Source organism: Monodon monoceros, unplaced genomic scaffold (assembly GCF_005190385.1).
Source record: "Monodon monoceros isolate NGI ecotype Baffin Bay Population unplaced genomic scaffold, NGI_Narwhal_1 Super_Scaffold_5, whole genome shotgun sequence".
In the NCBI taxonomy this organism is placed as follows: domain Eukaryota; kingdom Metazoa; phylum Chordata; class Mammalia; order Artiodactyla; family Monodontidae; genus Monodon; species Monodon monoceros.
Window position 1 is genome coordinate 55369191 of NW_021703782.1, and position 21790 is coordinate 55390980.

Sequence of the window (21790 nt, forward strand, 5' to 3'; positions counted from 1 at the left end):
CAGATGAAAGAGAAAGAATCCCACCAATTTCTTAACTGTTTGTTCGCTTCCTGGATTTTCTACCTTCTTTGCCCATCCCCCCTCCTCTATTTAGAATGGCAGTCTACAGGTTCTGGCTCAAAACATTCCTGTTCAAGTGAATTAAGCAACACAGCCCAAGGAATGAGCTGGACTGGGTAGGGGAGATGCAGCTGTGCTCCCAGTGACATTGTGCAAAGCCCCTCTTATTCTCCACATTCATGTTTACAGCACTCCCAGGCTGGACTGTCACTTCTAAGATTTTGAGAAGTGTGGATTAATTTCTATGCCCAGGCAAGGCAGATATTCAGCTAGTATGCACCAGTATAGTTCTACTGGGTGTTAAAATATTGAAATGTATCAGTACTGGCTGGTATACAAACATTATCTTTTTATTGAAACTTTGTCATCTAATGATATTTCTCAGTGGCAGTGACACTGGAGCATTGCTGGACCACAGGCAGCCACTAGGCAGACAAAGACAGATGCAGAGGTGCCAGTAAGGCTGCATGGAGCGCCCAGCCACTGCCAGGAGTGATTGGGGCTGAGGGGCAGACTCCACAGACCCAAACCATGAGGGAAGGGTTGATAGCCAAGTGCTCTCTGGACATGAAAGAGAGCCATTTCACACAATTTTCCTCTGGCTACAACAAAGTGCTAGACACTGGAGATATAATGGGAGAAATCATTGGAAAGTTCAGTGCAGCTCCCTCTGTTAACCCCTGGCAGACACGTTGTCTTATTCTGTTCGGGCTACAGTAAGAGAATGCTCTAGACTGGATGGGTTATAAACAACAGAAGCTTATTTCTCACAATTCTGGAGACTGGGAAGTTTAAGATCCAGGTGCCGCTTCCTAGTTCATAGAAAACTGTCTTGTTGTATCCTCATGTGATGGAGGGGTGACAGAGCTTTTATACAGCACTAATCGCATTCTATGAGGGCTCCACCCTCATGACCTATCACCTAGCAAAGGCCCCACCTCCTAGGGGCTTCCCTGGTGGCGCAGTGGTTGGAGGTCCGCCTACCGATGCAGGGGACGCAGGTTTGTGCCCCGGTCCGGGGGGATCCCGCATGCCACGGAGCGGCTGGGCCCGTGAGCCATGGCCGCTGAGCCTGCACGTCCAGAGCCTGTGCTCCGCAACGGGAGAGGCCACAACAGTGAGAGGCCTGCATACCGCAAAAAAAAAAAAAAAAAAAAAAGGCCCCACCTCCTAATACCATCACATAGGGGATTAGATTTCAATGAATTTTGAGGGGACACAAATATTCAGTCCATAGCATACATCAAACAAAAGGGAATATCAGGTTTTTAAATTAATAAATGGTTTAGAAAGTGTTTGGACAGTTCGATGAACTGATAAGCAGTTTTATAATGTATAATTTGGTTTACTTAGAGAATAATTTTTTCAACTTTATGGTTTTATTTATGAAAAGCTATTTATGCTGGTAGTCAAATGCTTTAATTTCACTCTCATTTCAAGTATTCCAATGCCCTTGATTCTCCTCTAAATAGTGGTCTGCAAAGAGAAAATGAAAAGGGGAAATACACAAACTAGGTAGTTTTGCCGTTTGAAAATAGATATGGCTAAATATTGATATTAGTTCAGTGGAGAGAATGACACTATTACTGCAAGAGAAGAGAATCATTGAGATGATATCTCCTTATTTTGGAAAAAACAGCTCAGCATATAATTCTTGTATCCACTAAAATATATCCTAATATTTATCTGAAACTTTCATTATATCTTCCCTTATTAAATGTGTGTTGATAGTTGTGTGTTAACATTTCCTTTTTCCCTATATTAACCCTGATTTGCATTATCTAATGTTAACATACTGGCCACTCCTTATAGAAGAATCCTCTGCCCAAATTTACTAAATACTGATTTCCAGCCATTCTCAACAATAGTTATGGTTTTCCAGGTATCATTTATTGTCTATTCTAAATCCTTCTTTGGTTAAATAACCTGGCCCTAGGCAGGCTTTTCCAAATAACATGTGGCAAATGCATTTTGGTTCAGTGATGCTGGGACCCTTTGGAGGTATTGGTTTGTTGCATTTAGAATTCTGATGCTTCGCCATGCTGCCATGCTCAATAAGGCTTTGTTAAATTGAAATGAGGAGCTTTTGTTTTCATAAAGTTTTAGGCTATTTAAAAATAAGCCAACTTAGACCACAGTATAGTTGATTATAAAGTTGGCTTGCACGTGTTGAGTGCTCATGACGTGCCAGGCCATGTCCAAGATAAGCCATGTGGAAGTAAAAATGGAACTAGAAGGAGAGCATTTCCCCCTAAGCACAGTCAGCAGACCTGCTGGATCAAATCCTACAAGATAGGACTTCCCTGGTGGCGCAGTGGTTGAGAGTGTGCCTGCCGATCCAGGGGACGTGGGTTCGTGCCCCGGTCTGGGAAGATCCCACATGCCGCAGAGCAGCTGGGCTCGTGAGCCATGGCTGCTGAGCTTGCGCGTCCGGAGCCTGTGCTCCACAACAGGAGAGGCCACAGCAGTGAGAGGCCCGCGTACCGCAAAAAAAAAAAAAAAAAAAACTCCCCCAAATTCAGCCAGGAATCTGAACTGTCTCATTCAGTTTAGGCCTCAAGTAGAGTTACTGGGCAATGTTTCTAAACCACAGCCTGGGTAGTGGGTTCTGTTCCTCTCCTTTTCTACCTCAGAGTCTAGTACATTCTCTTCTCACAGCAGACTGGGGTCCAGGTGCATTAAGGGAGTTGTTTGCAATCTCACAACTACCTACTTGAAAAAACAGGAAATGTAAACACACCTCCATATTTAGTCAGTAAGGCTGATGGATTGGGGGCAGGACTGCGTTTTTCACTATGACCGTCCCCATAGCCACTCACACCTTACCGTCCATCTAGAACATCCTAAATACATATCTGCTGGGATTAATAACATATTCATTTTTTCCCATTCAGAATGTTTATAACAACCACCACAAAAAAATTGAGAACATAATCTACTTAATAGTTAATAACAACTATTCCCATTGGATACCTATTTGTGTTGGCCATTGGGTTCAGAGTTTCAGGTGCAAGATTTTTGAGCCTTACAATAGCCCTGTCATGCTGGAGATAATCATTCCCATTTTATAGAAGAGGCCACAAGGCTTTGATCCTGGAAATAGAGAAGCAGCTTACTAGCCAACCAGTGAGACTGCCTGACCTTCCATGAATCAGTCCTGAAGGCCTCTTGTAGTCACTTCAGAATCACATAAGAAAAGACAGAAATCAGTATTTTTACTCACTAGCTCTGGCCTTCTCGTTCTATATACCCAAAGGGGAGCCTCCTACACTTCTCAGTTCTCACACTCAGCTCTACGAATGAAGCCTAACAAGTAGGAACTCTCTAGAAATACCTTCTGAGGTTTTTCTCCCAGGAAAAAAATGGTGGGGGAGGGGAGTGGTTATGGTCAAAAAAACATCTCAAGAGAGGAGAATGGAGCTAGTTCATCTGCATAACTGATTAGAAAGAAATAACTTCTATTATTTTCCCGCATCCTTTTAAATTTTTTCCTCACTAGACTTCTGACTCACTCTCTCTAACATTAAAATCAGAAATTATTTGTTTAGTGTACGGCTAAAAACGAAAGGCTTAAAGGAGTATTTTCAGTAAGTCTAAGCCCTTAAATTTAGCCCTGAGAACTTGGGTGAAACCTCTGCAGGCTACTCAGAGAACAAGGTGGAGTGAAGAAGTGCCGGGGTCCTCGCTACTGAAGGGAAGAATGTGTTGCTGTAGCTGTTCAGATAGCTCAGGGAGCGCTTCTAATCCCACTGCTGAGACTGTATGTGTGCATGTGTGCAGGCATTAGAACGTTTATTTTTTCATAAACTCCCCTTGCGAAATATTTCCTGAGAGAAAACGGCAATGTTTAAATATATTGGCTTCTTAAAAAATGGCTCCTAGTTTCTACAGTTGCACTTAAAACATTTTAGAGGATTTCTTTTAGTCAAGAGTAAGGTTAGAGTACATTATTTAAAATGAGTACAAGAACTTTTGTTTTATTCTTTTAGCTAAAAATGTTCACAACATTTACTCCTTATAGTAATGTTTTGTGGTAATTTTTTTTTTCCTAAAGACGTCAGAGTCTAAGCCAAAAATAGCTGCAGTTCTTAAACTTATTACTAGAAGTATGAGAATAATTAGTATAAATTTAAGTTTTCCTACATCTTAGGTATGGAGTGGATTTGTAGATGGAAAGTCACTCAATAATGGGGTCATTTTTCCAGAGGTCACATAAAGGCTGGCTTATGGTTCTTTTTTTCCTTTTCCTTACCTCACCAAAAGGTCTGAGGATAACCAATTCCCAGCTTTGAAACATAATAACATTGAATTGTGTTCCGTACATTGTACAGACCTTCTAGTTCATTTTGTTGCATTAATTTGCCTGCCATAGCGGTGTTTGTCCTCGTGGGATTTGACCTGTTGGGTTTGATTTGAAAGGGTTGATGTCCAGCTGAAACTGTTAAATAATGAGTTTGAGTTTCTCTCTTGCTTCCTGAACTCAGTACATTGCTGGCATCCCTTCAATGCTGCAATAAGAGGCCTCCAAAGTTTCTTTTGTCTTTTGCAGCGAGACATCAACTTGACATCTATTTCATGGTTTAAAACGGAGCCTTTGACTTAATTTATGTGATGTTTTTTCCATCTGAATTATGGCTACTTAAGTAGTGTTGGCTCTATTAGGGTAGTAGCCTTTGCTACTACCAGATACGACTTGGGTTTTAATGGACGGCCAGAGGACATATAGAGGTACCCAACCCTGGTCTTGCTACATCAATATTCTCCTTAAAGAACTGTCTTTCCCTTGTGTTATTTTTAACTTAGAACATATGACAGAAATATAAAACAGAAGAATATTTTGTGCATCTAGAAAATGCAGGTCTTTTAAAAAAAATCTTAGTAAGACACAAAGTCTCCATTTTACTGTGAACCACTTTTGTTTGTTTTTCATAAAATAGATAATGTCTGTGTGGGTCTCACAGCTGAAATAAAGGCACAGAAGTCAAACCTCGAGAATGCAGTCTCTGCTTTACTATGTAACTGTACCTTTTTTATCTAGTCTAGGAAATTGTGTAGAGGATTAACCCTCTCCCTTTGCAGAACATCCAGTGTCTAGAAAGAGGCTGAGTCCTTTGAGCAGCAGATGCTTTAGGTGTGAAACAGAAAATTACAATATTATTCACAGAATGCTAGTAATATTTATATTCAACATAAAAGCAAATAATTATCTAGTAATTCTATTCACTGGGCCAAAAAATTCTAGTATCTATGGTAATAATGCCTCATTGCTTTTGTTTAAATCCAAAGATTGTAACTTTCACATATTTCTTTTTCAGGCAGAAGATGTACTTTCTAATATAAAATACTACTAGGTTTCTTTACCTAGAGAAATGTATTTTAGTTGGCTTCAATTAAGAAAATACTCCCATTTTTTTTTCTTTTAATGTGATATAGAAAGGGTAAATATATTCTGATCTATGGTCTTACTAGAAAATATAGTGATGTCTTTGCTATTTTTCATTACTCTTTTTAATGCCCAAAGGACACATTCAGTAAATTTGTAGCTTACTGCAGACTTGGAGTTATTCTTTGTTGAATGTTGAACTAATTGGGTTGAAAACTTTTTATGCGCTTTTGTTGTTCAACTCCACATAATAATTGTAGATGATTCATCTGAAATGAATGGATTTTTAATTATTTAAACTTTGCCACTGCTAGCGTGTGACCCTCTGAGACTTTTTAAAGAACAGACAGCTCTTTTCCCCCTAGACTTTACAGATTTAATTTGTTTTTGATACACACACCATTTATATTATATTAAAAAATTCTATGTTGTCTGTTATACTTCGATAGATTTACAAATTATATCTCCTTTTCGTTAAACAAGCATATTTGGAGATGGTGATAGCTCAAGATGAAATAGGTTGTGCCTTTTAAACCTTGATGGATGAACACTAACTATGTCACCATGTCATTTAAGTGCCTAAGTGTAACCTTTCTGAAATGATTCTTAATGTCTATCTCAGACAAATTTGTGTTTTCTTTTCAAGTACTCTGAAGTTTCAAATACCTCTCTCCTTATTTTACTCAGTGACAATCTGCAATTTATTTCTCTCCAGGAAAATTGAATCTGTTACTGCTTAGTATTCCTACCAGTTTGAAAAATGTGGTTTACATTGGCATCAGAGCAGCAATTTACATATATTGGGATAACAAGAATGCACGCCAGAAAAAGATCAACATAAAACGAAATGCGGAAAAGCTGTTTTTCTTCAACAGCAACTCAAAGTAAAACTAATACAGAAATTGATGAGGATCTGCCCTGAATGTGTCACTTGTTTCTTCTAGGTGAAGTGTGACCAGTATTGGCCCAGTAGAGGCACAGAAACCCATGGGCTTGTCCAAGTGACGCTGCTAGATACCGTGGAGCTGGCCACGTATTGTGTTCGAACGTTTGCACTTTACAAGGTTTGCTTTTTATTTTTTTCCCTCCCTTTCCCCTTTCCATTATTTAAAGAAAGCTTCTTTTGAAAAATCGAATATCTCAAGGCTTTACTTAAATCTTGATTCTACTGGCAACAATGAAGAATGAAATAATTCTTCCATTATCGCTCAGCAATTTTTCTCCTTGTCTGGAGATTTATCAGTAAATATGGAACTCTTGCTCTGAATGAAAGTCTCAGCAAATGAAGAATAGGTGAAGAAGAACTAGTTCTTTCTGTAAAACGTAACAGAAGTGCTCTTGATAGTTAAACCTGAAAAATGAATGCTTCTCACCTAGGAATTTTGTCTTCCTGAGCAAATATTTGTCATTTACAAATTGCTTGAGGCTTATAACTCCAGAGTGTGTCTTCCCAAAGGATATAGGGTGGGGGAAGGAATTAAGATAGCACATCTTTGTGGTACCTCTTGCATGTTATTATTCATCATTACAACCTGAGGGTAGGAACACAGAATTTCAGCCAGTGTTCCTACTTCACAGAATGGTTCAAGTGAGAAGAGAGAAGTAAGACAATTCCAGTTCACCGCCTGGCCTGATCACGGTGTTCCAGAACACCCAACACCTTTTCTAGCTTTCTTACGGAGAGTCAAAACCTGTAACCCTCCCGATGCAGGTCCGATGGTTGTGCACTGCAGGTAAGAACCTCTGAGAGCATTTTTCTCACAGTCAGAAGGTTTGTGGGGAGACAGAAAACCGAAGGATGCCTCATTGGATATTCTGTTTCCAACCTCTTGATACTCTGGGATAGCAACTGCCTTCGTAAAGAATACAGGTAGTCTTTTTTGGTCAAAGGAGGCCTCTACTAACATTAATAGGAAGGATTTCATACGGTGCATACCCACCCTGGGAGATAAAGGCAACTATGATCCATGGTATTTTCTCTTTAGAGCAAAACTAAATATATTCTTTCAAAAAATAATATATGTGTGAATTGTTTGACAGGCTCTTGTGGGCTGGGCTGATACAACCTTTTTACTATTTATAGGGAAAAAGTGCCGAACAAAATATTGATAATATTGTAAACATACAAAAGCTTAGAGAGACAATTTCTTACTGCATATTAGTATTCTCAGGTCACATATGGAAAATATACTATTTTGAGCTTTAAAATTTTATTTAATAAAATATATACGAAGATCTATAGTTCGGAAGAATTTATTTTATGTACTTGGAGGTAATGAACCCATATTTCTCTTGAAATGTATAATTTATTATTTTGTACTTTTAATTCTAACATTCCCTATATCATCGCTCAGATTCTACTATATGTAAGTGTTCATACATTTTTAATACTAAACTGATTTCTTGTAGTTTCCTGGATTCCTCTCAAGTATCATTACTAACAGATTATTAAAGATATCTAGTCAGATTCTGTTTATTGCTATATAAATTACGGTTCATAAGACTTTTTTGTAACCTCAGTAATTCAAATATGAGAGAACACGGCTTCTTGCACAGATAAGTAAATTTATAGTTTGGAAGTACATAAAAGAGGAAAGGAAGCATCTATCATAAACCACTTCTATCATTACTTAATAGTATAACTTTCATTCACATCCCATATTATACTATAGCATAATGTAGTAGATCTTAGAAATAGGGTCTATTTTTATAAAAAGTTGGGGACAATGGATGGATCAGAATAAAAGCAGTAAAATTCACCTGACTAATCCATGCTAGAGGGGTAATTGTTAAACAATGGCCTGGCAAATTCCAAGCAAGATAATGTTTAATTTCTCTTTTCCAGCATTTTTCCCCAACAAAAACGAATAATAACATTACCTTATATTCATTGAGTATTTTACAAATTGCAAAGCACTCCCCCACGCTTTACCGTGTTTGATGTTCTTAACAATGCCAGGTTGAGAAGAGAACATAAGAGAGGCTACAGGGTTTGATTCAAGTAAGATAGCTAAGAAGTTGGAGGTACAGTCAGCCTCACCTTATAATCAAGTTCTTGCTCCTCTTTAATCAGGACAGGGGCCTTTGAGGACCTGCCACTATGTTGCAGTTTTCTGCATGATTCTGAACCAGTATAAATTATTGTTATTAACTTGAGCAAATTATTATTAATTGAACAAATACTTTTGCATCATGAAATCAGATTTCTGGTTGGTTTCAGCAGGCAGTCTGTGTACTCTGTTATACATCTTTGCAGACCTCAAAGAGCCACTGAACCTGGTTACATGGTGCCCCTGCTCAGCACAAAATCAACTTGATTGTGAAGTTCACACATGAAATGGTTTCAGATGGAGTTTGGGCATAGGAGAGAAAACGGAGAGTTTGCCCTAACTCAAGAAATGTTGCCTTCATATGCCTACCGGCAAAAATGCAATTCACACAGATGCATACATGCATACACACAGATGTATGTGTGTTTATGTACATACATACAAACACATATGCGTTATATATATATATAAAATAATAGGAACAAAAATTAGGGAAACCTAACTTGGAAGTTTTCATTGAAAAGAAGTGTTATGATATTTGCACTGTATTTTGAAATATAGTACGTTCCCTCTTTCAAAATGTGCTTCCCGCTTCTATAAATGAAAGTGGAGGCCCTGGAAAACTAAAATAAATAGAATGATAATTTTAAAAATTCAGTTTACCCTCTGTTGATCATAAGCAAGGTATAAGGCTTTATGATAGGTACTTGGAGGGCTCCAAAACACTTAGCAAGCAAGTAGGAGAGATAAGATAGCTATAATGCCTTATTTTGAGAAAATACATACTCTCCCCCCCCCAACACACACCCCGATGTTATGTTAAGCCACCTGGACTCGCCTCTGAGAGATACAGACAACTCAGGAGAAATAAAGAAACAGAGATTAATGTGGAGAGCTAATAGCTGCTGACATTTGGAAGTGCTATGCCTGAGGCTCCAGAGAAGCTAGTATTGAAACAAACAACAGAAGAGTTGGTATATTGGTGGAAGAAATTTGTTAGCCACTTTGAAACAGTGAAGGAAAGATGCAGCATACGCTGAGCTCTGGGAAACGATCTGTGTTCACCCAAAGGTAACCTCACATGCCTGATAAGAAATCTTGGTCTCTTTGAGAGAGGCCGCATCCACACTGCGAACTTCCAAAGCATCCCGAATCTCTGACTTGGTTACCAGTATGTTAAAACCCAAGAGCATAATTTTTCTGACAGAGTGGCAGTGGACAGTCATTTGAGATAACAACTGCTCCTGTGGTATCCCAGAAATGCTGGTTTAAAAATCATCTCTAAGCAGGAAGGAAAGTATGCAGAAAGTGACACTAGCCATGTCACAAAGGGACCCTGATTAGTTACCATGATCATGTTGCAGATAATCACAGAAAATACTCTGGAGTTTAAACACTGCATTTCATGTTGTGATTTCTCTCATGATGGACTTGAATTTTTTTTCTCTGTAATGAAGAAGTAGTGGCAAAGTCAAAGTAAGTCTAAGCCTTCTGCCACACAGATCCTGTGACAAAGGAAGAGTTTCTCAAAGAAGTCTGGTGGTAGACAAAAAAAGAGGATGGGACTGGAAAAAGAGAAGATTCATTTTCCTCCAATAGTTTTGTCTTAAGTAGTAAACGTGACAGGACTAAAAAGCCATTATGAATAAAATAAATTCTAACAATCAATAATAAAAAAGAGTTATGAGAATAGACTAGTGCAAAAAGCAGAGACAAGACCTTGGAAGGTCAAGGAGAAGGATGGAGTCTACCACATTCCTAAAAGAGGGAATGTCTGGTTCAACAGACATAGGAGAAAAGACCAACTCTAGCCATCAGTCATTTCATACAGAACATGTAATCTCAACTTTAAGAGTGCACACTCTGGAGTGATAGACTGCCTGGGTAAAACTCTGGTTTGTTCGCTTATTGTCTGTGTGCCTCTGGGCAAGTTATTTCCTATCTGTTAGCCTCTGTTTCTTCACCTGTAAAATGGGGTAACACTACTCATAGCAATAAGAATTTGATGAAGATTAAATGAAATGATACACATAAAGCACTTAGGACAGGGCTTTCTATATAGAAGTATGCAAGAATGTTAAATTATTCGTATATTAATTATTGAGTGAGTTTTCAAAGATATATTTGTATTTCTAACTCTAGGGAGAAAAATTCAACATGAACTTGGATATTATCTATATGACATGAGCCATCCATCCTATGAATAACTAAATGTTTATAAATATCCAAATATTTAATTGAATAGATTTTTTTAATTTAGATATTTTCCATCATGGAAATGCCATCAGCTATTTTACAGTGACAGAGAACATGTTAAAGCTATGGGTTAGAATCTTTTATAATAATAAATCTGTTTTCAGAAAGACCTGAGAAACCACTGAACTCTTAAAATGATGCTGTTGAGGATACATAGAAATTAATGCTGTGGTTCTTAAGGCCTTCAAGATAAAGACTGAATTTAGCATTACATTCACGGCCATTTATCATCAAGGCTGATCTCGCCCTTCATGCCTCACTGTTCACTCTCTCAGCCACCTCCCACTAGGTATACATTCCAAGTACTTTCATCTCTGGCTCTCGGCAAATGATGTTTATCCACTCTAGAATTTCACCTATTTCCCTTTTCTACCTGATGATGTGCAACCCTGATTCATAATCTAACTTAAATAGTACTCCCTATGTGTATTGCAAAGGCTGCAGACTGGCCTCAGATGATTTTGTTAATATACATGGTAATTTTTTTTTAACTTCGAACTTGAATGCCTTTAAGCTGCCATGCACTATCCAGTTTTCCAAACCCTCCCCACTCATATATATATATATTTATTTTACACACAACTCAGCTCATCTGTTTATAGGAATTGCTTCATCTTGTAGACGTTTGAGTCGAAACCCTGGAGAAAATTTTTAAGCTCATTCCCCATTCCTCTTCCCACAGGAAGGACTGAACCTTCTATCCTCTCAGCTCTCATCAAATAGTTTTACACTTAGCCTATTCGGCTGTCTGTGTGCAGATCACATATGCCTTGCAGTCGTAGAGGGCATGGGCTATAGATTATGCACAATTGTATCTCAGCTCTTACATTGTAGTAGGTGCTCAATAGTTGCTTGCTGAAGTTAAATTCCATATGGCGTTTCAGGAATCTTTTTACAGAAACAGTATGATAATTTCAAGGCTGGACTGGTTTTGGTTTTTGATTTTTTTAATAGGAGACTATATATTTGTCTCCTTAATGTTGGAGTAATTTTTTTTTACAACTTAATTATTTTAAATTGCCTTTATCTTTCTAATACCTGTTTCTGAATCCCTTTTTCTACTACTGTACATTTTATGTCCTTTCCCACATGCCCTTCATTCCATGATTAAATATAGACATAGCTCTCTGCTTTTGTGTCAAAATGATAGTTAAGGATATTGAACCCTTAATCGACATCAAGTAATCTTTCCTCTAACTGGAGAGGCCCTCCTCTAAGTGTTTTATGTGTGTTATTGCATTTTCCCCCAAGCATCTACAGAGGTAGGAACCTTATTCTCCCATTGCACACATACAAAAAAAACACAGGCCAAGAAAAGTCAACTTAATTGTCTGAACTCTTGCCATTAGCAGTGCCAAAGCAATTATGTGCCCCAGGCTGCCTGGCCGTACGGATCAAGTAAATTCTCCAGTTCATACATCACTTGATGGTCCTCAGCTTCTCCTCTGGCCAGCCACGTGGAGGGCCTTTCACTTTTAGACTTACCCTGATGACTTGGTCAACAGAGCCACTCCTTCCTTTCTGACTCCACCTCACAGTGCATATTCTAGCCTTTATTTCACTCTTTCTATATCAAAGATGATTGCCAGCAAGTGAATCTCTTCTACCACTCAGTCATTTTAACATAATCACAACAGCTACCAATTACTGAGCCATTACTGTTTTCCAAGCAACACTAAGCACTTAAGTGTTCACTCATTTAATCCACAAATCAATATATTTTACTTGTAAAGCACATTGAAGCACAGGGAGGTCATAGGTGATTTGCTCAAGGTCAAGCAGCTCATAAATTGAGGACTTATTTCAAAGTCCGTGACCTGCTTACCCACCATTATATCCAGTTCAGACTCTTTTTGTTGCAGAAAGTACCTTAGTTCCTTACGCATAACGTCTTACAACATATGTGTTGACCACATGGTTGTCAGGCGGATATTTGCCATTATCTCTTTACAGATATCTACTCAGTGCTAGAGACATGCAATATTTTTTCTCCTTATTTATAAAATTTGGTCTTGAAAGAGACTAAGGGAGAGAAGTTTCAGGCTATTTTCACAGACGTTATACTTTACACTTCCCCATATTATTTCAATCTTCCTCTTAGAAAATAAAGACACTTTGTTTCTTTTTTTTTTCCTTTTTGAGCCTTATTCTTTGTGTGTGTGTCTTCTTTTGTTTGTTTGTTTGTTTGTTTGTTTTTAGAAGTGGTGGTTTATATTCTGCTAGTACCAAAGGGATACAACAACCAATTTGCTAAGTAGTTGCTTCTTGTTAGGAGTGAATAAATTGGGATGAAGCTATAATTTCATTGAGTCAATTATAAAACCTTGACTCATGATACTAACTGCGAGTCACATTAACCCCTTTTAGGACCAGGGGAATATACTTTCTTCATAGGAGAAATGTTTTCATTTATGAATAAATGTGAAAGAAGGATAGATCAAGACCCTCTACCCCTGCATCTGTGTTTTTTTTTTTTTTTTGCGGTACGCGGGCCTCTCACTGTTGTGGCCTCTCCCGTTGTGGAGCACAGGCTCCAGACACACAGGCTCAGCGGCTATGGCTCATGGGCCCAGCCGCTCCGCGGCATGTGGGATCTTCCCGGACCGGGGCACAAACCCGTGTCCCCTGCATCGGCAGGCGGACTCTCAACCACTGCGCCACCAGGGAAGCCCTGCATCTGTCTTTTAAATGAAACAATCCCAAGGGGAGTGAGATAGATCTTCTGAGGGTAATTTAAATATTTTACATCATAGAATCAAACCAGTCTTCAAAACTGAAAGGAACAGGAACTGTGGGCCAGAAGTAGATAATGTCCTAGAAGCATCAATGGGCCGCTGAGGGTGACCCAGTAAAAATCAAATGACAATTTGGGGTTGGAAAGATTCCCAAGATCTAATCTTCATAATATTTTTTGACTTTATAGGTGAAAGCAGAACCAAGAAACTACTTAGATCATATTCATAGCATAACCACTTACTCCTAATTCCAGCCCAATATGGACAAAAATGGCCTTTTCAAGGTCAAGGGATTTTGGAAAGCATTGCACATGAGCATAAAAATAAAAGACCTGTGATCCAAAGGAGCTAAGAGTGCTGTAGAAAATTGTTTAATGCATTTTTAACCATTCCTTCTAAATTCCATCCTTTATTCTTCCCAATGTTCCATTCAAATATCTCTTTAGATCAAAGACCATAAGTATTGCCAAAGCATGTGACAGTTTTGAGATGCTGACAAGTGTGAACCATAGACCCATATTTTCCTTAAACCTGGGATTCGTTTTCATGTCTAAGTAATAAGAGAAGCTGGCCTTCCACAGATGAAAGACTGGATTGTTTAAAGTACCAAGATCTCTGGATAAGAAAATGGATGGAATATACAAATTATGTCCTTATTTATGGAAATATTTTAAGGAGAGGAGGAATGATTATACCTTGTGGAAACTATTATGCCCAGTTCTGTTCTTATATATCAATAACTCTGCATAAAAAAAGCAAATTTTTAGTTTATGAAACAGCATGGTGATACAAAACAGGAGGCCAGATCTTCAACATTCTGATGGCAGAATCCTATAAGAGAAAAATGCCTTACCTCCACTGAAATGGGTTAAACATATTTGACTCAAAAAAAAACATTAGGGGCTTCTCTGGTGGCGCAGTGGTTGAGAGTCCGCCTGCCGATGCAGGGGACGCGGGTTCGTGCCCCAGTCCGGGAGGATCCCACATGCCGCAGAGCGGCTGGGCCCGTGAGCCATGGCCGCTGAGCCTGCGCGTCCGGAGCTTGTGCTCCGCAACGGGAGAGGCCACAACAGTGAGAGGCCCACGTACCACAAAAAAAAAAAAAAAAGAAAGAAAGAAAACATTAAAAGAAATTACACAGTGGCCCCCATAGATGTAAAATTTAAAACACACACTGAAGGAGTTTGGGGGGCTGTCTGGTGAAATGGAAAATTTGTTTGGAAAAAAGCATTATAAAGGCAGTAGAGGAGAGGTGAGACCAGTATTATAAGAAACTAACTTCAAAGTCATATATTAGATCTATACTATGAGAAGTCCCTTCCAGGGCAACTGAGAAACTATCACCTTACCGTTCTCATTCCATCCCCAAGAAGAACAACCAAATCACTTTTGTGTAGGAATGTGACAATTTAAGAGCATCTTCCCACCATTTATTGGATTTAATCCTTATAAGCAGAATGGTAGGTTGCATTATTACCATCCTCACTATACAGATAAGGAAATTGAGACTGAAAAGTCTCAATTTGCTATAGTGACTTGCTGTAGACCACATTTTTAACTAGTTTTATGATTCAAGGGGTGAGAACCCATGTTTTATGATTCAAGGTCTTCTCCTCTTACCTTAACTGCCATTCTCTATTTTGCTCAGTTTATGTTATACACATGAGAGCAGACCTGTCCTCAGCCAATAACAGAGCTGGCTTTTAGCAGACCTGAAAGCCCCTTTGGGGGCAGCACTGCATGGTGGTGAAGACTGTGCACTTGAAATCAGCTTTCTAGAGTTCAAATCTCAGCTGCACCATTTACTACCTCTCTGACCTTGGGCAAGTTAATTAACCTTTCTAAGCCTTGACCTCTGTTCAGTAAAGTGGGGATAACAGTAGTATGTCCTTTGTAGTAATGTTTATAAAGATTAAATAAGATATGTCTACATGATAATTAGCCAGCTATCAGCCACATGGAAGTCAATAAATGTTTATATTTTTTGATGTTTTTATTATCATTAAAACACATTATGTGTTTTACCTCACATAAAATAGGTGGTTGTTTAAATTGGCTTTATTATTGGAAAACAACAAAGAATACTATCAAACAACAAAGAAGAAATGTGAGCTTGACTTCTATGTAATTTGTGATCTAGAAGAATAGAAAATGAATGTGTGTGTGTGCATTAACCTAGAAAGTGAGTAGCAACTAGAATATTTAACACTTTAAAAATGCATAAGTACTGTAATAATTATTTAATTGAACTGAAAAAAAAATTCTTATTAGAACGGATTGTTACTGTAAGACCAGTTTTCTCAACCTCAGCACTGTTGACATTTGAGTCATGAAACTTTTGTTTTGAGGGACTGTCCTGTGCATTGTAGGGGGTTTAGCAGGATCCCTGGCCTCTGCCCACCAGATATCAATAGTACCCTCCCAACAGCTATGACAATCAAAAATGTCTTCAGTCATTGCTGAATGTCCCCTTGGGGGCAAAGTCACCCCTAGTTGAGAACCACTGCTATATGGCAATGAAACTGATTTTTGATTGTAGCAGAATGTATGTATCCAAGTGATAGCCCACCTCAAAGCTTTAAAGCTTGAAAAACCTTCTTTGAATGGCTCTCTTATTATAAGCATTAGGAAAACTTCTCTCTGAGACTTACATTAAGAATCACTTTTTAACTCATATAGGGAACTAAGCTCATTACTTAAAAAATCACCCAAAATATTCCCTACCTTGATCATCTACCATACAAACCAAAGACTTGGCTCTAGATGTCTCTTGGTACTTAAAAAATAAACAATTCCAACATCAGTAATTATCAGAGAAATGCAAATCAAAACTACAGTGTGCTATCACCTCACACGGGTCAGAATGGCCATCATCAAAACGTCTGCAAACAATAAATGCTGGAGAGGGTGTGGAGAAAAGGGAACCCTCCTGCACTGTTGGTGGGAATGTAAATTGATACAGCCACTATGGAAAACAGTATGGAGATTCCTTAAAAAACTAAAAACAGAACTACCATATGACCCAACAATCCCACTCCTGGGCACATATCTGGAGAAAACCATAATCTGAAAAAATACATGCACTCCAATGTTTACTGCAGCACTATTTACTATAGCCAAGACATGGAAGCAGCCTAAATGTCCATTGACAGACGAATGGATAAAGAAGATGTGTAATATACAATGGAATATTACTCAGCTATAAAAAAGAATGAAATAATGCCATATGCAGCAACATGGATGAACCTAGAGATTATCATAGTAAGTGAAGTAAGTCAGGCAAGAGAAAGACAAGTATATGATATCACTCATATGTGGAATCTAATTTTTAAAAAATGATACAAATGAACTTATTTATAAAACAGAAACAAATTTACAGATATCGAAAACAAACTTATGGTTACCAACGGGGAAACATGGGGGAGGGATAAATTAGGAGTTTGGGATTAATGTGTACACACTACTATATATAAGATAGATAACCAACAAGGAGCTGCTGTGTAGCACAGGGAACTCTACTTAACATTCTCTGATAACCTATATGAGAAAAGAATCTGAAAAAGAATGAATAGATGTATATGGATAACTGAATCACTTTGCTGTACACCTGAAACTAACACAACATTGTAAATAAACTATACTCCAATTAAAAAAAAAAAATCCACCTCCAAGGACAAAAATTCGCCACCATTAGGAAATTCAAAAGAACAGGCGATAGGCTTTTAACTCTGCTGCCATAAAGGAGGTCCAAAAGTACTTTTGCACCATGGCAGCACTGCTGCAGTAAATCTTCAGCCTCCAAAGGTGGCTACTTTTAAAAGCCATGCTCTTTGGGCTTGATCAATGCTGACCGTTTTTGCCAGGATATCAGTCACATTGCTTCGTGTCCATACTTGGTATGAACGTCCTGCATTCTGGCAGTTCAAAACAATAAGCTCTCGGAATGCCCCTAAGTGTCAGATGACTCAGTGGCTGGCCCCTTTTTCAAAATCTACTGGAGGCCAAAATAAAAGATTAGATGGATAGAAGAAAAGTGAGTCATAATGTCTGACCCCCTGCCCAAGCTTGCAGGTCCTGAAATCCCTTGCTCTTTGATTTTTGGGGATAGATATTCCTGGGATAGCACACTGTGGGGTTTTTTTTGTTTTGTTTTGTTTTTGCGGTACGCGGGCCTCTCACTGTTGTGGCCTCTCCCGTTGCGGAGCTCAGGCTCTGGACACGCAGGCTCAGCGGCCATGGCTCACGGGCGCAGCCGCTCCACGGCATGTGGGATCTTCCCGGACCAGGGCACAAACCCATGTCCCCTGCATCGGCAGGCGGACTCTCAACCACTGCGCCACCAGGGAAGCCCAGCACACTGTGTTTTTAAATCACAGGTTTTATTGAAGATAAGTTTTTTGTGAAGTAAACACTTTTCACTTATATTTTTCTATACCTTTTTCCAAGGGGCCTGAGCAGCCTCTCTCTTCCCATCTCACCTCCCTCTATACTTCTACCACTTTCCCCCCTCCAAAAAAAAAATCCTTCTCTATCTTTCATTCCATTGAGAGAGGGTCAGCAGTTGAGACTTTCACTGGCCAAAGTGGAGCTTGTAGTGTCTATGGTATATATCTAAGCAGGTAAAAAAGATGATCTAGATGAAATGGGCCATGATTAACTGCGGCTCTTTCATTTTAATGATAAAGGCTAAAGAGTTACTTGTTCGAATTCTTTTTGGTATTTGAAAGGCAAGGATTATGAGAATTACGATTATTACAAGAAAGTATTTTCTCTATTCTTTTTTTTCAGTTTGGGTTGGTTTTGAGCATTGCATCCTTTTTTTTTTTTTTTTAAATTGGAATCATATTTCTGTTTCTGATACATCTGTGTGTCATAGGAGCCAGCATCCTTTCTGAAATGGAGGGTATATCTATCACTTAACCATCACTGCTTACAAGTATCAGCCCAAACTTAGAGGCTTAAAACTACTACAGCCTGTTATTTCTTACTATTCTGTGGGTCCACTTGGGGCTGGGCAGGGGTTGTCTGCTGTTATCTCCTGAGCTCTCCTTTGCAGTCAGCTAGAAGCGCTGAGAAAATGGGGCCTCTCTGGCCCCACAGCCGTTCATCCTGGTCTGCTGGTCTCAGGATTCTGGGAATCAAAGGAGAAGCTTCTGAGGCCTTTTGAGGCCAAGGCTTGGAAGTCACATATCATCCCTTCCACCACATTCTTTTGCCCAGAGCAAGGCAGGGGCCAGCTTAGATTCAAGGTGTGGCCCTTGTTTCTTGATGAAGCAAGACTCTACTTCTTGATGAGAGAAGTAGCAAATAATGTGTGACCTCATTTATTCCACCACTGAGTTCCATGTTGCTGAACATTATTTACTTGACTGATGGAGCTCTTCTCCCTCCTCTTACCTCTCATCAGCTTGGCTAAGTCCACTGTGGATTTCCCTCCTGAGGCTGGATGAGATGAGCAAAGCGCCCCCCAAGTATATCCCAAAATACAGTTGTTGTGTTTTTTTTTTTAATATATGAAATAGTATTTTTTTTAGCTTGTGTGGTGGGAGAAACTCATACTCTTTACTCCCATTCCATCCTGTCTCAGAAATATTTCCTTTACATCTTCCTGTAATTTAGGATTTATTAGGGTTTTAATAGGCTTCTTCTTAAACTCAAAAACTAAGGGAGCATGATTTACTCACAGTGAATCATAGACCTGGAAAGGACATTTCAAGCCTCCCAGACACTCTCCCTCCGTTTTCTCTCTCTGCATCCTCTCCTTGCTATCCCTTCCCACCCCCTTCCCTTCCCTCGCCACTCCTCTTTAATTTCAGAGATAGGAAAATAAAATGAGGACCAGGAAAGTTGACAACTTTCCCATAGACTCTTGCTGGACTCAAGTCTACTGACTGCTGGTCCAGTATGTTTCGCAGTGTATTATAGTCCTTTTAATTGTGTTCAGATTAGTTTGATTAAGGAGTCCCTAACATTTTCTAGCTAAATTAGGAAAATAATCACCTGTATAATGGCAGGAGGCACTATGGTTGGAACCAAGATGATCAGAGCAGATAACTTTGATGCATTAGAGCCAATTAAGTATCACAGATCTTTACGATTATGGCTGATTGATTGACAAAAGGGCTAGTGCATAGCTGGGGAGTACTCTGAATGTGCTGGGCACCCAGGTGGTCAGTAAGGCCAGGGCAGCAGAAAATGGTAGAGCAAGGCCAAGAGAGAGCAGGAGAGAATGTCAGAGAGAAACTCGTCCTGCTTTGCAGTGATGCCTGGAGCCATAATGGTGGAAATCACTTCAGGCCACTAGAAACGACTTTACATGCTGTCTTGGCAGCCCTTCTCTGGTTCGCAGTGGCTGCTTTGTGTATGTGCTGCCCCCATGGGAGCTCTAGCCTGGCTGTGCCATGGCAGTAGCGTGAGCTTTTATAGTGGCCATATGCCTGGGAGGCTTATCATCTACAGTTTCCTCATTCCAGGCTCCAGCCAAGTACAGCAGATGCTATTGTTACCTCTTCTATTGAATTAAAGTAGGAAGCAGAGAGAGAGAGAAATTTGTCAATATTGTTTTTCTGCTGGAACCGAAATAAAAACTGTGTGTGTTATATTGTCCAATAGCAGCCCATGTGCCAAATCCCCATTTTGTGTAACACACTTACATAAGATAAGAATCTGCCCTTATGTTTCTTAACATAATGTAAATGACCTTCTTCCTTCTACTGTAGATGTGTTACAATTATAGCCATTCAGACTTCTCAACTTGGATCTGTGCTGTTTACTGCACTTGCAAACCCTTCGCCTCGGACCATGCCATCTGCTGGGATCACTTGTGTTTCCTTCACACACTCACAGGGTTTGCTTTGTGCCCGAAATCTAACTGTGCAAAACTCTGAAATCTTTCATGTAAATAAACAAATGTTTAGCAAGTATTTTTAAACCCTTTACTTGACAAGTAGCATTAGCAAGGTACATTTGCATTTCCAAAGTAAGTACAGCTGCTGAGAGAATTTCTCGTTGCAGAAACGTATGAAGTGACACCAAAATCAGAAGAGAATCCCTTTTGAAAGAAAAGCCTGCATGGATAAATGATCTCTGTGCTGCAGACAAACTAAATGATAATAAATTAAGCTAACAAAAAGGTTCTTTTTGGACATAGGACATACCTGGTTGGGGGTAGGAGGATAGTCTTAAGACTCTATGTCACTGGACACCCACCCCATACTATCCTATCAAAACTTTCTTTCAGCCCAAATATGAAACTGACGAGCCTACAAAGCCCCTGTTGGTCTCCTCTATATTTCTCAGTGCTGTGCTCTTATCAGCCTGGTTAGGTACAATATGCATTTCCTTCACAGAACGGGATAAGAAGAACAACCCCCCCAGATGTAACCCAAAATACAGGTTCTTTTGTCAATCTATGAAATAAGTAAGAAAGGAGAAGAGAAGGCCATTTAATTTCTTCCAGAACTGCTACCTGATTTTTTGCCATTGTCTCCTGGTTTTTTATTTTCTGATTTGTTTTTTCCTCTTGAATCCATAACTACCCCCAGATTTGTATATAAGAGATGTGGGTTGGAGTGCCTTTTTCTATCTGTAAGTTTTGACCTCACTGCTGTGGTCTCTGTCCATAAAGAACAGGACTAAGTGGGCAGAGCCCCCTCTTGCTACTGAGATAGGGCTGTTGTCCTACCTGTTGCCTGAAGACAGATTATTTGAGGATGCTAGGATTTTGATTACACTATCCTTGAAGTTCAGGTTGAATATTGTAAATGAATATAGAATGCAGATATACAAAAGATGCAACCTCAGTAGGTCACAACGGTAAGCCTCTAAATTTTATCAAGAGCCAGGGTTGTCAGATTTTAATGTGGACAAAAGAGGACGATAAATCATCTCAAAATATGAGGCATGTTTCATACACGTGCTAGAACCCCAGTAAAAGTCAAACTCTTCCTAAAGTAGTGCATACATAGTAGGGAATGTAAAAGTGCAAAGTAATAAATGAATCTTAATGCTTTCCTGGATCTTAATGCTTTCCTTCTAAGTGTGTGTTATTAAGAAAAACCAGAATTATATGACTTTCACCGCATATTTAGCTTTCAGGCTAAGAAATGGAAATTGCATACATAGAAAACTAAGAGATATTCTACTGCCCTAAGACTATGAGAGCCCATACAAATCACTTACCTGAGTTTCTATTTCTCTAGGAAAGTAGAGTACAATCTGGTCATTTGCTAAAGGCATCTTCTCTACAAGGGAAAACTGCATAAAATTTGGTAGATTAAATGCTTATTTACTCACGGCGATGATGA

General features: G+C 39.1%; 1 protein-coding gene across 10 annotated transcripts in view; it reads left to right on the forward strand.

Annotated features, from left to right (window-relative positions):
* Positions 1-21790, forward strand: part of PTPRD (protein tyrosine phosphatase receptor type D) — a 2000866-nt gene that overhangs the window by 1945635 nt on the left and 33441 nt on the right. For all 10 annotated transcript variants that reach the window (XM_029201877.1, XM_029201881.1, XM_029201880.1 and 7 more), the window contains 2 exons: positions 6388-6507; positions 7022-7176. In XM_029201877.1, the coding sequence (XP_029057710.1) occupies positions 6388-6507; positions 7022-7176 (275 nt within the window). The remainder of the gene's footprint in view (positions 1-6387; positions 6508-7021; positions 7177-21790) is intronic.